We start from the raw sequence: 19760 nt of genomic DNA on the forward strand, positions 1-19760 counted from the left end.
TGTCGCCAGAAACCTGCCCTTTGTGGGCATGTGTGTGTTGCATGACCTCCTCTTACATCTGTCCCTCAGAGCTTCTCATGGTCACGGTCATTCCACTTCCACTCCCCACACTGTGCCATCAGAAAGAAGGCTGGCTTGGTTACTCCTAAGGCCCAAGGAAGAGGTGAGATGAGGGTGTCTCACTACATTTGACTCAACTTGATTTTATTAGGGAGGCAAGGTTAGTAAATTAGAATATTCTTCTAGTTGGGTTTTTTGAGCAGTACAGAGTTATCGGTGCAATCACAGGCACCTTTACGATCTAAATCATAAACATACATTAGTATGGTAGTATGGCCATTGCTTTTTTCCAGAGGGAGAAAAACTATCTCAGAAGAAAATTCTTTTTTATGCACAGGCCGAACTCTGCTTCATCTAATTTATTCCAATTTCCAACATTAGACCAATACAAACTGAACTCTAAGAAACAGTCACACATAAAGGTATTCACCACTAATGTATTCATTTGTGAAAAAAAAAATAGTATACTAACCTTAGGCTACATGCCAGAAAAAGATTCAGATTTTGTAATAATCTGTCATGGGCAATACACAGCTCTATAGACAGTCACCAAATCTTGTTTCTCAGGCCATATCTTCTATAGCAGTGGTTCTCAGCTGGAGTTAATTTTGTCAATCACAACAATATCTACAGACATTTTTGGTCAACACAACTGCAGTGGAGGAGGGGGCTGTGCTAATGGAATCTAGTGGGTAGAGGTCAGGGATGTTGCTAAACATCCTTTAATGAAGAGAGCAGTCTCCCACAAAAAGAATTATCCAGACCAAGATATAAACAGTATTGAAGCTGAGGAACCCTGCTGTATACTGACAGATAGGAATCTAAAGCATGGAAAGTCAGCATGACGTTTGGGAGTCTAGTAGCTTAAGTGAAGCCAAACTAATTTTCTTCTGTGGCTGCGAGTCTTGGATATATCACTAAGAACTTCAACGTTTCAAACTGTGCTTAATAAAATGACTCTGCAGGATCAACAGTTGGGTATTATTCCTATGTCAGTCTACAAATTACAGAATTAGGAGCGCCATACCACTGCTCTGCTAGTAAGACAAATGTTTTGGTTGCACTACCAGGAAGAAGAAATCATGAAAAGTTCACCCAATCATAAAATGCCAAGTGACACCTGTGTTAAGAATGTTAGAGGCTGGGCGTGGTGGCTCACGCCTGTAATCCCAGCACTTTAGAAGGCTGAGGTGGGTAGATCACCTGAGATCAGGAATTCGAGACCAGCCTGGCCAATATGGCAAAACCCTGTCTCTACTAAAAATACAAAAAATTAACCAGGCATGATGGCGGGTGACTGTAATCCCAGCTATTCAGGAGCCTGCGGCAGGCAAATTGCTTGAACCCCAGAGGCAGAGCCTGCAGTGAGCCGAGATCTCCAGCTGGGCAACAAGAGGCTAAATTCCATCTCAAAAAAAAAAAGTGTTAGAAAATTTGTGGATAGAAAACTCAGGGTTTTTGAAGCAAGATATATCAGGTGGTCTGGAGATTAATGCCAACTGAGCAGCAAGGATATTTGCAAATCCACAGACTGTCCCCCTGATCCTGGAGCAGGAAAGGAGGATGTCAGAGAGAGATGGATCAGATCTTGGGCAGAGGAGATGGACATGCCTGGCTCCAGTCCCAGCTTTGATCCTAGCTGTGTGATTCTAGGCAAGTCTCAAACGTTCCCTGTGAAATTAGGAGCTAGCCTGTACTCTGTGGGATTCCCTGTAGCTCTATCCTTCTCACTGAAAGGTTTCCTCACCGCTTGTGCTGGTACACAAAGAATAGAACAACTCTGTTACAGGATGCTAGTGAGGTATATTTATTAATTTGCAATAATGTATGGTAAAGGAAATAACAAAAGAAACATGCAGATTTGCATAAATGGGAAATCCTTTAATTTGATAATCATTCATTCAACAAACATCTATTGAGCATCTCCTCTGAATAAAGTATAAAATGTTTTCTATGTTTCTTTTTTAAAATTTGTTTTAAATGATCCTGAGAAACTCTTTACAAGTTTATTTCCTAGGATTTATAGCAGTTAACATTCAGTTCCACCAATAAAATTCCTCACTGGATTCCACACAGAACAGATGGGTCTCCATTAGGTAATAACGTTCCAGGTGGTGCTGACACCACACATATGTGAATATTCCTCTCTGTGGGAAATAGAGATGTAACTTCTATACTTGCCTCAACATGCTACTATGACTTTCTTCACAGTCCTGGGTTTTCAAAGATCTAAAGTTAACTCTTCTCTTAGAGAATATATGCAAACAAGTAAACTTAAAACTTCAATGCAATGCTCTTATCCCATAGCTCTGGTTCTTGTCTTTGTAATTGATGCCTCCTGAGCTGACTGCTGGCCTTGGTGTGCTCCTGCTTGAGAGCTGTCTGCCGGGGGAGGAGAATGCCCAGCTCTAATAGTTATATCTTCAAAAAGGCCACCTGGAGAAGGAAGAAAAACCCACAATGCTTTACTTCTATAATATGACAAAATGGCTGCATGTACATCAAATCAGAATCAGGTAAGTCTGGTCAATAAGATTATATGCTTGTTTAAACAGAAAAATGACTCTTAGTGGATCTAGACATTGTATTTTACAGCAGGAGCCAATTAGTCTTTTTTTAATGAACCATACAGTAATTAAGATGATTCACATGCATTTTAAAGGAGAAAAATAGAGTTTTAATTGAAACTAAAGTTATATTGCTACGAAGTAATCCAGTCCTCGTTCCCACTGATTCACAACTATTGTTTTGGACCTTCCATATTTAGAATTCTGAGTCTCATTCCTAGGCGATTCCGGGTCCTCATCCCTATAGGTAATTATACCAGTCTCTCCTAGGTTATTGTGATACTTTCACTTATATTGGTTGGTCAGCAGCAATTCATCTTAAAACCTAGAGTTAAAAAAAATTAATTCACACAGTCTTATGTACAAAATATTTTCAGACTATGTAATGAGGCCTAGATCAAATGCATCTAATTTCCCAATAGTTTTGAAAACAGAAACAAACTTAACAAAGTTAATCATAAATGTTTAGAAAGGTTTAGTTCAGGGGTGACAATAAATTGGGAACTGTGCCAATATGAAGAAGAGAGTCAAGTATAAAGCAGAGATAGATCGTGAAGTATGGGAGGCTTGGGAAGCTCATATTAGGCGCGAGCAACAGAATAAAAACATTCTACTCTTGGGTAAGTATGGGACATCTGTCAATAGCATCAGGAAATTTTGTCCTTAAGTCCCCGAATGCAGTAAAAAGAGGTGTGTATTTAACTATCTCTGTTAAAAGAAAAGGGAAAGGGAGGGTCACACAGGGCAGAAAGCATCTGCTTTATGCTGAGTAATTCAGAAGGATGTTACCCTGCCCATGGTGCTGGTGCGAAAGGCACCTGCTGAGTTTCCATATCAACTTCCTGCTGAGTTTCTCTATCAAGAGAACACCAAATTGGAAGGAGCAGCAAAGAGGAAAGGTTGATTCCTAAACAAAATGTAAACACGGACAATTGATGCAAACCTCAAGAGCTTACTGTGAAGCTCAAATGAGATCATTGTTAGTTCAAGCTGCACAATTTTGTAAGCCTTGCCCCCTGCCCCCGCACCCCACCCCCCCACCATTTCACAGTCCCTGGTCAAAGTGAAACGTTCCATGGGGGTTTGGACCATGAGAAACATCCTGCCCAACCACCTGACTTTCTTATCATACCCTGCCAGACAAAGGCTCAACTGAAGGAACATCCCTATCACACCTTGCTGGACAAAGGCCCAAGGAATATCCTATGACATCCCACTGGAAAAAGGGCCAAACTGCCTGATCATAGGAACATCTTATCAATATCCTGCCGGGCGGCAAGCCATACTGCCCAGACCCCTCCCACCCATACCTATAAGTACCCCAGCCTGTAAGCAGCGGTGGGCTCTGGTTGGCATTAACTGGTCCCCCATCTCTGCAGGTCTTGTGCTGGACATAAAACCTGCATTTCTGTAGAGCCGCCAACTCTCTCTGTCTTTAACCCTCACCTTCCCTTCAAAACCTAATAATAATGATTAGGAAAATCCATGTGTTTCCCCTGTCTCTTAGCTGACAAGAGATATTAGAAGCCTGTGAATATACCAGATGAGAAGAGAGGCCAGTAGAGCCTGTTATAATAGACAGAGAAAGGAAGACCAGAAGTCATTGAGTCTGACTTAGGGCTCACTGTGGGCAGCATCCCTGGCAGGCGACATTCTGCTTCTACATAGACAGTTTACAGGGATAGGAAGCTCACAACTGTACAAAGAAGACAATGACACTGCTCATATTCAAACAGAAAGATAATGGAAGAAAACTACTTATCTCTTTTGTAATTCTGAAAATTGCTATGTCATGGCGTATTCCAACCAGGAAATACTTAGCATAAGGATAACACTGATAAATGACATTATGAAAATGGTTAAGAGGCCGGCACAGTGGCTCACAGTGGCCTGTAATCCCAGCACTTTGCGAGGCCAAGGCAGGCAGATGGCTTGAGGTTAGGAGTTTGAGAACAGCCTGCCAATATGGTAAAACCCTGTCTCTACTAAAAATACAAAAATTAGCCAGGCGTGGTGCCAGGTACCTGCAATCCCTGCTACTTGGGAGGCTGAGGCATGAGAATCACTTGAACCCATGTGGCAGAGGTTGCAGTGAGCCGAGATCATGCTACTGCACTCCAGCCTGGCTGACAGACGGAGAGTCTATCTCAAAAAGAAGAAAAAAAGAAAATTGTTAAGAATTTTAGCTATATAGAATAGTGATTTTCAACTTGAGGTGATTTTGTGTACTGACGGGCGTTTGGCAGTATCTGGAGACATTTTTGGTTGTCAACCTAACTGGGAGGGGGTGCTACTGGCATCCAGTGGACAGAGGCCAGGGACGTTCTCCTACAATGTAGAGAGCCCCTAAAACAAAGAATTATCAGCTAGCCTCATTCAGCCTTTTCTTATCCACAAAATGGGAATTCTAACAGGATGTACATGAAATTTGTAAAACACTTTATTAAGCCTACTTTGATTTTTTTCATCCACAGCACAGTCCTATGGTTTAGTAAACCAGGCATTTGAAACTTTGTTTTACATATGAAGAAACAGAAGCTCAGAAAACTTATGAAACTTGCTCAGGTAGCAAAGCTGTTAGGTGACAATGGTGGGCTTAGAAAGAAATTGATTTCTAATCCATGCTTTTCCCACTATAACTTTACAGATGAATGACAGAAAACTACAGAGGCTTAGAGACTTCCAATCTTTGGTATTGCCTCAACTATCAAAAGATTTCTTTTGCATGCCTGCGAATATGAACTCAAGATGAGGAACAACTACAAAAGAGGCTAAGCTGATTAAATTAAATAATGCAAAATGGACCCTCCCAGTGAAAAAGAAAAAGTTTAAAATTTGGCTTAATGTCTTCTTTTCATCTGGTTTTTATAGCTTCATTTGCCGAGCACATTATGTATTTTTAAAGGCAACATGAAACTGCAATCATCCTTGGGAACAAGTACTGTACAATACATTTTATTCCTTATATTTAAAACACTGTGAGTTAACATATTTCAAACGCTGATTTTGTGTTCCCTACTATTTATCCATGACAAGAAAAATTATTTCCCCTAACTGCCATTTATTTTGAGAGGATAATTTTATTTTGTCCCACTACACTGAGAAAGATCTCTGTATTTCATCTTTTTAGTTTTATTCCCCAAAGTAAAAGTTTTAAAGCTTCTCAGAGCATATGACTACAGCTGCAGCTTAAAGTTTTGTTGGTTGTTACATTTCTGGAATATAGTTACAAAGTACAAATAATTATTTTTAAAAACAAAAGACAACCCTTTCCTGTCGGTTATAAGATTTGACTTAGTTCTCTACACCTGAATGGTGACACTTGGAAATGGAGAGAGGGAGAGGATGTTAAGATGTCTAAAAATGATGTCTCTGCTTTGAGTAATCTCTAAAAACAATCTTCTTAAACCACAATAAACATGGCCAGGTTGATGTATCATTGACCAAATGTAAGTTTGGGATGCATTAATACATTTGTGTGACACGTTAAACATTTTTTAATGTTATTTTACCCTAGATAACAAATTTATAATAACTGATTTCTCAACATTGATTTAGAATTTCTTATCCTGTTTTGTTTTTTCTTTTTTTTTTTGAGAGGGTGTCTTGCTCTGTTGCCCAGGCTGGAGTGCAGTGGCCCGATCTTGGCTCATGGCAACCTCTGCCTCCCGGGTTCAAGCAATTCTCCTGCCTCAGCCTCCTGAGTAGCTGAGATTACAGGGGCGTGCCACCATGCCGGCTAATTTTTGTATTTTTAGTAGAGATGGGGTTTCACCATGTTGGTCAGGCTGGTCTTGAACTCCTGACCTTGTGATCCACCCCCCTCTGCCTCCCAAAGTGCTGGGATTACAGGCATGAGCCACTCTGCCTGGCCTTAGAATTTCAGTCACTAAAAAGACATATCATCAAGGCTGGCTACATAGAAAGGCTTTAGAAAGGACTCTTTACACTAAGTAGACACACACAAATGTTCCTTTTAAAAAAGGACATTGTTGACTTAAAAAAAAAACACAAAACTTTCCTTTAGATATGTATTTTTGTCCAGTGCATGTTCAAAGTTATGATCTGAAACAGGCTGTTTTTATGGTGGAAAAGGAAAAGGACAAGTAAAGTTTATGCCCTTATATTATAAAATCCAGTTTCTTGGCGAGGCGCGGTGGCTCACACCTGTAATCTCAGCACTTTGGGAGGCTGAGGTGGGTGGATCACCTGAGGTCAGGAGTTCGAGACCAGCCTGGCCAACATGGTGAAAACCCTTCTCTACTAAAAACACAAAAATTAGCTGGGTACGATGGTGGGTGCCTGTAATCCCAGCTACTTGGGAAGCTGAGGCAGGAGAAGTGCTTGAACCCAGGAGGCACAGGTTGCAGTGAGCTGAGATCCCACCACTGAACTCCACAGCCTGGGTGACAGAGTGAGACTCCATCTCAAAAATAAATAAACTAATTAATTAATTAAAATAAAATCTAGTTTCGAAGATCCAAATTTCCTTTACAAAACATACAATATAAATGTAAAAACAAAAATAAAATTAAAAACTACAACTTTTTCTAGCAGCTAGCAAATACACTTGATGTCTTAAAATAATATTGGGATTAGGTAGTTTTTACTAACTTACTAATTTGGCATTAATCGCGACCATGTTGAGGATACCCTAGACTCAACGTTTTGTGTTGGATAAATACTAAAAGATATTTCTCTCAAAAGAAACTATCATCAGAGTGAACAGGCATCCTACAGAATGGGAGAAAATTTTTGCAATCTATCCATCTGACAAAGGACTAATATCCAGAATCTACAAAGAACTTAAACAAATTTACAAGAAAACAAACAACCCCATCAAAAAGTGGGTGAAGGATATGAACAGACACTTCTCAAAAGAAGACATTGATGCAGACAACAAACATATGAGAAAAAGCTCATCATCACTGGTCATTAGAGAAATGCAAATCAAAACCACAATGAGATACCATCAAACGCCAGTTAGAATGGCGATCATTAAAAAGTCAGGAAACGACAGATGCTGGAGAGGATGTGGAGAAATAGGAATGCTTTTACACTGTTGGTGGGAGTGTAAATTAGTTCAACCATTGTGGAAGACAGTATGGCGATTCCTCAAGGATCTAGAACTAGAAATATCATTTGACCCAGCCATCCCATTGCTGGGTATATACCCAAAGGACTACAAATCATTCTACTATAAAGATACATGCACACGTATGTTTATTGCAGCACTGTTCATAATAGCAAAGACTTGGAACCAACCCAAATGCCCATTGATGATAGACTGAATAAAGAAAATGTGGCACATATACACCATGGAATACTATGCAGCCATAAAAAGGATGAGTTCATGTCCTTTGCAGGGACATGGATGAAGCTGGAAATCATTATTCTCAGCAAACTAACACAAGAACAGAAAACCAAACACCGCATGTTCTCACTCATAAGTGGGGGCTGAACAATGAGAACACATGGACACAGGGAGAGGAAGATCACACACTGAGGCCTGTTGTGGGGTGGGGGGCTAGGGGAGGGATAGCATTAGGAGAAATACCTAATGTAGGTGATGGGTTGATGGGTGCAGCAAACCACCATGGCACATGTATACCTATGTAACAAAACTGCACGTTCTGCACATGTACCCCAGAACTTAAAGTATAATAAAAAAAATTTTTTTTAAAGATATTTCTCTCTCTGGGCTGGAAGGCTAGCTTCATTCATTCAATCGTTAATTATCTCCTATGTGACACTGATTGTTCCAGCCACAGAGCACACTGAAAAAGAATCTCCGCCTCCTGCTAAAATGAGAGTGGGAGAGGAAGTCAAGGAATTAGGTGATTCCAATAAGGTGGAGTAAATTTAAGATGGACCTTAACACCTGCTGGGAGAAACAAGACTATTTTTGCATTATGAAAGCAAGAGAGCCTCCTGAGACACTACCCAGGAGGAGGCAAAGAGAGCCATAAACCCCGGCATGGCACAGAGTTTGGCACACACTTGATCCCCCTAGGATGCTGGCCTGCTAAATGAATGACTGGCAAAAAGGAAGGACCAAACAAAACACCAAAAAATGTGAGAAGCAGTCCAATGAGGAAGAAGATCCTGTCCCTCCAAATTGGCAACAATTATGTGTGTAAGGGACAGAAACAATAGACTAAGGGAACATCAGTGTAGCCTTCCAACCCTGGACTTTCTGCACACATTCCGTAAGAACTTTTAAAAGGTAGAGAGAAAAAAAGATGGGTGTCCGTAAATTAAACTTTCACCCTGTATTTTGCTTTAAGCCATGAGGCACTATGAAAATTTACATATAACTAAAAAGCTTGTGGATTTAAAAAGTTAGGCTGAGCCTTGTTATGTCTTCTAGCAGACATCTAGGTAGAAGGCCAGCAGTCTACTTACAGGATGAGAAGTACTTTAAGAGATGTGTATGTGGCAGAGGGAAGAGGACTACTGGTGCCTTTTCATCTCTAGATGGGGCTGAAATCAAGGACCACTATAGCAGTTACTGCATCTTGATCCTATTCTTCAACAAAGCAAGTAAGTCCTAGATGTGAACTTCTCACTTGTTTTAGAATAACTGGACTACGGACAGTATTGTTGGCATTGGATGGTGTTATTCTAACACTGTAGTGAACAAGCAGTTCTGATGCTCCCAGTCATATAAAGCAAATCTAGTAACTTTACCAATGAGAGCAAACCGATGGGGCCAACATGGATATAGCAGTCTTCTGATATTACATAAAAATATATTGCCTCTGAAGCACAAAACATTTGTAAGGAAATAATTCTAGGATACCAATATGGGTGGGTGTTAAAACACAAGATATAAAATGGTGCTACCTCAATACATGCACACAAACTCACAAATCAAAAAGTCCCTTTAATTTCTCCTTCCTATGGAATATCTGCAGGAAGGAACCTGCAGAAGGGAACAGTGGCACTGCTGCAGCTTTGGCCAGAGTGGTGTTTTGAAAATCACCACTGTGCTGCCCTATTGGCGACATGCCTCTGACCAAACAAGTTTATTCAGAAACAGAGTTTCTAGAGCTCAGAAATAAAGTCTTTTTCTATAGTATCAACTGAAATATTTTCAATTACTTAAGGAGAGGTGACTTTAGCAGCAAAACCATTTAATATTTAAAGGAAACCATGCCCACTCTTACATTAAGGTTAAGAAGCATGGCTGGTGAAGAAATGGTATGCTTACAGTATCAGTACAACTAGAAATCCCAGGAGAGGACATGAACCCCTATATTGTGGAACAAAATAGATTTCCACAGATGAATGGGTTCTGTCATTTAAATAGATTTATTTCAGTGGCAATTTTTAAATTCCTATTTTAGCTGTAAATATTAATTCTTTTAACAGACATGCAACCAAGAAGAAAACTTGCTTCATGCAGACAAAACGCTTTCTGACCCACTGTGAAGGAAAGAGGAGGAAATAGCTTGTAAGGTTGCGACTGTGGATCCCACTAGTTATCAGTGGAAAAGTGTCATGGAAACACTATGCAGGCAGTATTGAGATACTTAACGAGTGGCCCTGAGGCCAGGGCTACTTGTGCATGAGGGAATAATTCTGTCTAGTAGGAAGAATGGCAAAAGGTGACCTAACACATTTTTTAAGAGAAAGGGATAAGGAGGGTCATATCTGCCTTTGAAAACCATCCTGGACAATTTTATTTCACACCAGAAATAAAAAGCCTTACTTCTATTGGTTGATATTCAACAAGTTCCTTATTGCAATTATTGAAACTTAAATAAGTCGAGACTTATATTGCCTACTATATTTCCTGTTTAAATATGTGATTTATATGAATTATAGACAAACTCACAAAACACAGAAAGGTACACACAAAAAGAAAAGAAAAATTTTGTGGGTACATCACTTAGGGATAACTACTATTAACATTTTGGATATATATTTCTAGATTTTTATTTCTATTTTTCTGGACAATTCCATATAGCTGTTTTGTGAAATAGCGCTTCTAAAACTAAATGTAATATGTATTGTGGTAATTTTCAAATAATATTATTCTAGGATATCTTTAATTGCTGCATTATATTTTACTACACATCTGCATCACTTAAAAAAAAAAAAAGAGTAAATGCATAACTTATTTCACCAGAAAGCAAATCTGAGGAGTTTGGCAGGGGAGCAGGGCTTGGGAGAGGGTGGTATTGACTGACAGTCCCAGGAAACACTTTCAAATAGTCCAGCCCAGTGCTTCCCAGGTGTTGTCTCTGGACCAACATTGCTGGCCTCATTTGAGAACGTGTTAAAAAGGCAAATTACTGTGCCCACTCCAGACTTACTGAATCTAGGGGTGGGGCCTAGCAAGGGGTGTTTTAACAGGTTGTCCAGGTGATTCTGATGCTTGCTAGGTTTGAGAGTTGTTGGTCTAGTCCAACCATTTTATACAGCTGAGCAAACCATCCTGGAGAAGGGAATTGTATTAAAGTGACATAGCTAATTACGTGAGGACTCAAACACAGGTCTTCTAACTCCTACTCCAGTGTCTTCATTTCTAGACCAGTGCAAACTCAAAGGTGCTGATTTGGGTGCCCAAAAATCTTTTCAAAAAACATCTTTTTCCTCTACAAGACAATAAAATTGTCAAGGGAGAAAGAAACAAATTATATCCAGTCCTATTTCCCAATATTCATAAAAGAGCCTGGGCCCACTGTTGACAAAAGGAAAGCCAAACCCTTTTTGTTCACGATGTAGAGACTGAAGGGGCCAATATCTCAAATTCAAATTGACCTATCATATAAAGTTAGTCTGTTAAAAGTTAAGTGAATGAATTTTCTGGGGGGTGGGAGTTAGCGGGGATAGCTTCTGATATGCCCTGATGTGGCGTATGACTAGACTGTGGCATATCACATATGACAACATTCTTTTCTAAATCTAGTCACTCCACATGGGTCTCCAGCAAATTTATTTGGTTAACTCAGATAAAGAAAATGGTCACAAATTTGGCTTCAAAATAAGCTACAGTACCACCACCAAAAGTTGGCAAAGAAACTGAGTCTTCCATATATTGGTGAGGAGGGGAATATAAGAGTAGAGCCATTTGAGAAAACAGTTTGGCAGTTTATTTTTAAAACTAAACATGTAATTACTACATGACCTAACAACTGCAAATTAGGAATTTGTCCCAGAGAAATAGAAACTTATGTTCACATAATAATCTGTACACGAATGTTTAAGGCAGCATTATTTTAATAGCCAAAACCTGGAGTCAGCCCAGGTGAATGGTTAAATTGTTGTACAGCCACACCATGGAACACTGCTCAGCAATAAAAAGCAGCCTACTATCAATACTACATGACTCGGAAGAATCTCTAGGGAATTATGCTGAGTGAAAAAAAACAATCTCAAAAGGTTACATACTGTATCATTCCATTTACATAACATTTTTGAATTGACAAAATTTTACAAGTCAAGGACAGAAAATGATTGCAGGGGTTAAGGATGGTGGAGAGGGGAGAAAGGGTGTGATTATAAAAGTGCAACAGGAGGGATTCCTGTGTTGATAGAACTGTTCAGTGTCTTGACTATGGTGGTAGATACACAAACATACACAGGTGATAAAATTGTATAGAACTCAGTACACCTATCAATAGACTGTTTAAATTTTTCAGTAGTTTGTATAAGCTCTTTAGTAAATGTTAATATGTTGTTGTACAGTGAAGAAATTAAGTGCCAAGCATGGTACCATCTCACTAAATCCTTAAAAAATCCACTTGAATTAAATATCTAATTTAATTCTACCCAAATTATAAGTGAAGACTCAAAGGTCAGAGAAGTTAGGTAACTTTTGATCATGGCTGTAAGCTAGTAACAAGACTAGGGGTGCGAGTAGATATTTGTCTCTGAGCTTCACATTCATTCCATCATAAAAGCTCCCTTCCATTTAATTATGGTGAGAGATAATTCCTATGGTAACTTTAATTGAAGAAGGAATCCATAATCCAATTTTAAGCCAGATTTAGTAGCAGTTGAAATGATGAATGCATTCTTTTTTTTTTTTTTTTTTCTGTAGAGATGAGGTCTTACTTTGTAGCCCAGGCTGGTCTCAAACTCCTGGCTTCAAGTGATCCTCCCACCTCGGCCTCCCAAAGTGCTAGGATTAAGGGTGAGTCACCATGCCCAGCTAGCACCCCATTTTTTTGAGAAGAAAGTAGATTACTTCTTTTGGATTAGTGGTAAGGAGGAGAAAGAAGAGATAGAATGGGAAAGTAAATCCTACTCTTAAGAGAAAATAATTATTTGATTAGAGGAGGAAACTTTGGCAGAGGAGGAGAGCCAACAGGATAGATGATAAATTGGCCTGGAATCTTGGGAAGGAATTTTTGTTAAGTTTAGAAAGCTGGATATGTCATAGTAGCATAGTTGAATCAGTTCACTAAAAACGATTATGACTTGGAATAATTAAATAACAGGTAAGATCTGGCAAGAAAGGAATCAAAATGTAACCAAGTGCTCATTTTCTTTAGCCATTTACTACTCAGACATTCCTTTGAAAATATACTTAAGACATGCAAATTTTAAAGATAAAAACATGCTAATATAGCCATTTAAGAATAAATACCATTTATTTCTTAAGTCTATTGTTTGGACTTGCTGGAAATAAAGAGGGGATCGCAAAACAGTAATTAGCCTGTTTGTTTTAAAAGAGGGGTAAATAATGGCTTATGAGGAGTTTATAAACGGTCATACCATAGAGGGGAACAAGCTGAAAAGCTGAAGAGGATGCTATGTGATGTTTCACCAGAAGCCTTGGGTTTTTTACTTTTAGCCACATGGAAGGCAAAGGGGGTTCTTTTACACAGAACTGCTCACTGAACTTTTCCAGGTCAAGAACAGTGTAGGGTACGGGACTAGAAAAAGGCTCTCAGCATTCAAAGCGGTAGATTCTTCAAGAGAAGCTGGAAGTCTGTAGTGTACTTAACTGGTTTTTTTTAGCTTATGAAAAATTTCAAATATTAATATATTCTCTAGTAAAGATACAACAAATCTACATATATTTATTACCCAGAAACAATGATTACGAGCTCATGGCCATTGGTTTCATCCAAATCCCTGCCACAGACCTCTTCTGAAGCAAATCCCAGTCCTATTACTTCACATATAATTCAGTATGTATCTTTAAAAGAGAAAGATTACTACAAAAATAAAACCACAATGCCATGATCACATTTAAAATATCAATAATTCCTTAATATAACCAAATATCCTGTCAGTGACCAAATTTCCCCAACTAGCTCATACATTTTTTTTAACAGTTGGTGTTTGTTCAAATCAGAATCCAAATGTGGTCCACGTATTACAACTAGTAAGTCTTTTACATTGCTTTTAATTAATAGGTCCCTCTTCCTTCCCTTTTTCTCCATTTGCAATTTGTGTTTCAAAGAAATCAGGCCTTTTGTTCTGCAGAGTTTTCCAAAGACTGAAATGTGACCACTTTTATGCTTTTCGTGTCCTTACGAATTCATGGATTTGAAATATATTTGATATGTTTTAATCCACTGCAGTAATTCTCACTGATACTCAAACCTGCCCATCTTTGTCAGTAAAAACCTCTTCAACTTACAGCCTAAGTCCTTTTGACATGATCCTAGTAGTTTATAATAATTTGATTACTTTTTCCCTCACTTATGGTAAGACAGAACTCAGTCTTGTCTTGTACATTTCTTATCTCAGACATAGAATCAGCCATTTTCCCAAGAAACATGGTTCCTTTTAGTGGGGAATGGTACTTAGCCACCACATCTGGAGATTGCCTTACTGCTTACAAAGCACTTTGAACACTTAACCTCATGTATACACATAAGACAAGCCACTCCCCTTCTGCAGGCCACTGCCTTCCCTCTTCAAAGTGCAGCAAGAAAACACCCTGCTTCAAGTGTCCTTGTATCCTATTTAGAAACAAGGTCCTAAACTACTCAGAGATGAATCTTTCTATCTGGTTAGCTAAGTAGGACAGGCTAGAAAATACTATCTTAAAACCATCTTAACAATCGAGTCATTTTATCGGACAAACTAAAACAAAAGAAAGTTCATGAGTCCCTCCCTTTTCCACTGTAATTAAAAGGAAACAGCCAAGCTTTATTATCAGAAAATAGGAATGGAAAAAAGGATCTTTCTAGATAGAGAACTGAATTCTTTTTAAACTAGGTAAAGACATTCCTGTATGGGTAAAAGAAAAATGGAGGGAGGAGTGAGAAATAACTGCTTCCAGAAAAAGGCTCACCACAAAACTCCCTTGGGCATGGAATTATAAAAGTGACTCACTGCCTTATGTGGGGACAGGTTCCTGCTGTTAATTTGATTGTCAAAACTGTGGAAGGATGAGGTCGGGCTGTTGCTGTGTAGGGGCTGTAAGCACTGGAAGGCTATGCCATAGAAAATTAAAGTAGTTCTGCATACCTGTCTGGCTAATTAGGAGGAGTATTTCTAACCTCTAAGGAAAATACTCTCTAAACTCACAGGATGTTTGGAAATGGAAACAAACAAACAAAATCCAGAAGGCATGTTTCACAGTGGTTTTTATAATTTAGATCAAATTTATTCAGATGGCCAAAGGTTTCTCAGTCCCTGAGTTTCCTGTAAAACTCAAACCAATTACGGGTAGTGGTGGGGGATGTAGGAGGGGAACAGGACTCCTACAAGCAATGATAAAAAGCCTTAAAACAGATCCTTCACAAGAGAAGATAAAGCACATGAAAAGGTGCTCATATCATTGGTCGTTAGGGAAATACAAACGAAAATCATAATGAGATACCCAGAATAGCTAAATAAAAGATTGGCATCACCAAATGATGTCACTGATGAAGACACGGAACAGCCGGAGCTCTTAGACATGGTTGCTGGGAGTGTAAAATGGCACATGCACTTTGCAAAAGTGTTTAGCAGTTTATTAGAAGTTAAATATACATCTATCCTACAACCCAGCAATTCCATTCCTAGATATGTACCTGAGAGAGATGAAAACAGGTCCACAAAAAGATTTTACCAGAATATTTACAGCAGCCTTATTCAAAATAGCCCCCAGTAGGAAACAACCTAAGTGCCCATTAACAGGAGAACTGATTAACAAATTGTCGCATATTTATTCAGTGAAATACTTCTCTGCAACAAAAAAGAATGAACTACTGATAAATGCAATAATAGGGATAAATTGCAAAAACATTATGTTAAGTGGGAGGTCAAGACAAAAAAGAGTACATACAGTATGATTCAATTTATACAAAGTCCAAATATAGACAAAATGAATCTAAGATGATAGAAAATAGAGACAATGGTTTTCAAAGAGGAAGGATTAACTGCAAGACACCTGAAGGGAACTTTATGGGAAATGGATATGATCTAAATCTTCTTTTTGGATAATGGTTACATGGGTGTGTATTAGTGGTTCTCAACCAGGGGACATTTGGCAATGCGTGGAGACATTTTTGGTTGTCATAACTAGGGGAATGCTACTGGCACCTGGTAGGTAGAGGCCCGGGATGAACAGGACAGCTCTCTACAATAAAAAAAAATCCATCTTAAAATGTCAATAGTTGGGTACAATGTACACTATTTGGGTGACACTAATGGCTGGACTTCACCACTATACAATTCATCCTTGTAACCAAAAACCACTTGTACCTCTAGAGCTACTGAAATAAGAAAATAAGAAATAAAACAAAAAGAAACTCAGCAACACCTTTCCTAACTCCAAAATGTGGTTGAAGATTGGGGGAAAAAATTTCATATTTCAATCCTATGAGTTCGACTGCTCAATAAATGCATTACATATACAAACTGTGCTTAATACCTGTTTATTAAAAAATATTAGGAGAAAGATGGATGGGGTATAGGACTTCTTGTCAACAACTCTCCTTTCAAATACACTTCCTTTCTTCCCTTCCTCCACTTCATAACTTACTCATGTACTATGCTACTCGAAACTTCCTGAAGGCCTCAGGGAGATATTTATACAGCCAGGGCACAAAGACAGTCCTGGGATCACAAAGCAGTGTGGGAGTGGAGCAGGGCCTGGCTCAGGCTGCAGGTGAGTCAGTCCAGGTTTCCCAGGAAGCCTCAGCATTTCACTTGCCCGTCTCTGTAGCGCCACACTTTTCCTGGCCCCACGGCTCTGTGCTCAATTAATGCAGTCTGAAGTAGTCACAGGGAGTGTGGCAAGTGTGCAGCTGGGTGAGGACTTCTGAAGGGGTTACCCCTGTCCCACAGGTCACAGTAACAAACTGGCAACAGACTTCTGTGGTTCTCTCTGAATCTAAGAGAACATTCCTGATACGAAGTTAAAAGTTGTTCTTCAGTGGAAAGAAAAATGGATCTAAAAATATGCCGTGAACTAGTAGTTTAGGGTACCGGTACTATTAACTCTGATGTTTGCAGAAAACAAGTAGCTTACAACTCAGGTTACTAAAGTTGAATTGCATAAACATTTTCTTCCTTGGGGGAATCTGAACTGTATAACATTAGCCTTTCTGCCAGTGATTTTCAGGCCTTCCCTAATACTTACAATGGTACCCAGAATATATTCTCTGCTAAGCCTGGAGACAGCCCTGAGTCAGCTTTTCCCATTACCTGTACAGCTAAGCCATTCAAGAGAGATATTATTCAGAAATGCCTCCAGAGGAGATGCTGCAGAGCTCCTTCAATATTCTGGCCCTCTCCGCAGCTAAGAATTTTTTCCTTAGGTTTAAATTAGATGACTTTTAACATAAGCATTCACATCTGCTTTCTTTCCCTTTGTGCAAGGGTAGCTGCTTCAAATTTTGGGTGGGGCAAATTAGAACTCTCAGGTTGGAAAAACTGCTCACAAAAACTTCATCACTTACTCACTCTTAGAAGCTTCAAGTTTTGTACTTGTCTGTCACCTTCATGTTGATTCTCTGGGATTCGAGGTCTATGAGCAATGAAGCCCATTAGCTAAATTCTTTTGGAAACCTGACAACATCGCACTGTGCAGTTGTTCCTGTGGGCACATCTGCTGCACAGCAGGGGAATGAAATTGGATGCGATCCTTCCCCTACCTCCCAACTTCACTGTTTAAAATGGTACTGAGTTTTAGAAGTGATCTTGGGGGACAAGAAAGACACCCTTGCACTTTGGTCACTACCCTCAACATGTTCAAATGCTCCAGCTTTATGTTCATCATCGATTAAACACTTGAATTTGTGATTCCCAAAAGCTACTTCTTAGACTGGGATTCAAGAAAAGAGGAAAAGCACTGGTGATTTTAAATTCCCACACTTTGCCTGTGACACAGTCCACACACACAGACACTGAGAAGGGAACCAAATGCCTCTTCTTGACAACACTTTGTGCTTTAGATTTCCCAATAAAACCCTTGCGTATCCACTCCTGCCTGCAAAAGGACCATTCATGTGGAAGCACAACATCTTATCTAAATCTCTGTCTATCTCTCTATGAGGTCTTATACACAGAAGGTTTTCAGTAAATATTTGTTGCCTGGAATGAATGATTGGATAAATTAATTATATAACTAGAATCTAGGTTTATTACTTTTCTGCATCAACATCAGAGAAAATAACCTTTTATAGGATGGAGCTGAAAAGAGACTGGGAGATTTGTTATTTTCAACCCCAGTACTCTATTACTTCCACATTACTTGGCAAAACATCCTGCCCAGAAAATGATCTGCTCTTTAAAACTTTGCTCAGAGCTCTGCTCTGTACTGCCTCACCAGCCTCAAAGTTGAGACCAAGGTGCCACAGCCCTCACTGCTCTTCTGGTTCTGCAGAGATGGCTGTCACAGAGCAGCATCCCAGAGATTCCATGGTGATTTCCTTATTTTTTTCTTTCTTTCACAAAAGCTGTTGGGGTAACATTGCAAGAGTCCAAGAATTAGAATTACATGATAAATTTTCAAGTTGAAAACATAAAAATAAACTCAATTGGCAAGTGATTTAAAATGTAGGAATTAGGCAGGTGGTGACGCTGACAATGTGAAGATTGTTCTGAGTGTTATTCTGAACACTGCAGTATAGTTTGGATCTTAACAATCACTGTGGCTCACCAATTTTTCAAATGTTTACTTTCCATGCATATTTTGTGTCATCCTAGTTTGTTTAACTCAAAAGATCTAATCCCACCAGATCACCTATAATTAGAGAGTGATGATGCATTCTTAGAAGACAAATATAGACACCACAGAGGTGATGCATCAGCAGTCTAAAAATAATTAATTCTTATCCTCACAAGGCCACCTACACCAAGACACTTGGGAACAGTTCACTATAGCCATAATGTCATAGAAGGATGGCAAAATCATTTTTCTTATCTGCAGAAGTAGGTCACAGCAAGAACATTTTTGCAAAAAAAAAAAAAAAAAAACACCTCAGGGTGGACATGAATAGATTTTGTGACAGTCTTTTCATTTATTACCTTAATGCAAGACTTGATCATCAGTTCATTGTGTACTCTCCAATCATCTTCCTACATGGTAAAACCAGAATCGAGGTTTTGAAATGCAGTATTTGGGGACATAGCAAAAAGCTCCATTACCAATATACTGCTTCTAAATGGAATAACAAGGGCCCAAACATTTGAGACAATAACTGGTTTTTGTTGTTTTTCTAATTATATGAAAATAAAACTTATAAATTAGAATACTTCTCACAAGTCTGAGCTAGGCAATATATAGTCACAGAGGCTAAAGGTTAGCTGAAAGTTTCCCATAGCAACCTTTCAAACTCAGCACATGGGCCACATGTGAGACAGATTTTATTTCTTTTGAGACTTTCATTTAAACACATTGATCAGCTCTTTCAAAAATGATCTGAGTTTTGTGCATTTCACTAGTGCTGCTGCCTTCTAAATAGTGAATAGTTTTCCCCAATGAAAGTGAGGGGGTAGAAAAAGAGGATGTACAGGATTAGGACAGGGGATCACGACATTTACACTGATAATTTTCTAATCTCAGGAAAAGTCATGGCAGGAGCTGATATCTACCCTGCTTAAAGCTTTCTCCTGTCATTGGTCAGAAAGGCTGGACACTCCTCCAGTGCTAGCAGCTACTCCAATTAATGCTGTACCTCCTTAGAATCACACATTTGGATTCACAGGCTGACTGACACTGGACTTTCTTCC

At 39.1% G+C, this 19760-nt stretch overlaps 1 protein-coding gene across 4 annotated transcripts in view; it reads right to left on the reverse strand.

Annotated features, from left to right (window-relative positions):
* UBE3D (ubiquitin protein ligase E3D) overlaps window positions 1–19760 on the reverse strand; it is a 185922-nt gene that overhangs the window by 16531 nt on the left and 149631 nt on the right. For 2 of the 4 annotated variants that reach the window (XM_054492817.2, XM_054492813.2), the window contains one exon: window positions 1921–2496. The exons of the other annotated variants lie outside the window; for them this stretch is intronic. In XM_054492817.2, the coding sequence (XP_054348792.1) occupies window positions 2476–2496 (21 nt within the window). In that variant the 3' untranslated portion in view covers window positions 1921–2475. Of the gene's footprint in view, window positions 1–1920; window positions 2497–19760 lie in introns of those variants that run through there. 4 annotated transcript variants of the gene reach the window in all.

This window comes from Pongo pygmaeus, chromosome 5, assembly GCF_028885625.2.
Source record: "Pongo pygmaeus isolate AG05252 chromosome 5, NHGRI_mPonPyg2-v2.0_pri, whole genome shotgun sequence".
NCBI lineage: Eukaryota > Metazoa > Chordata > Mammalia > Primates > Hominidae > Pongo > Pongo pygmaeus.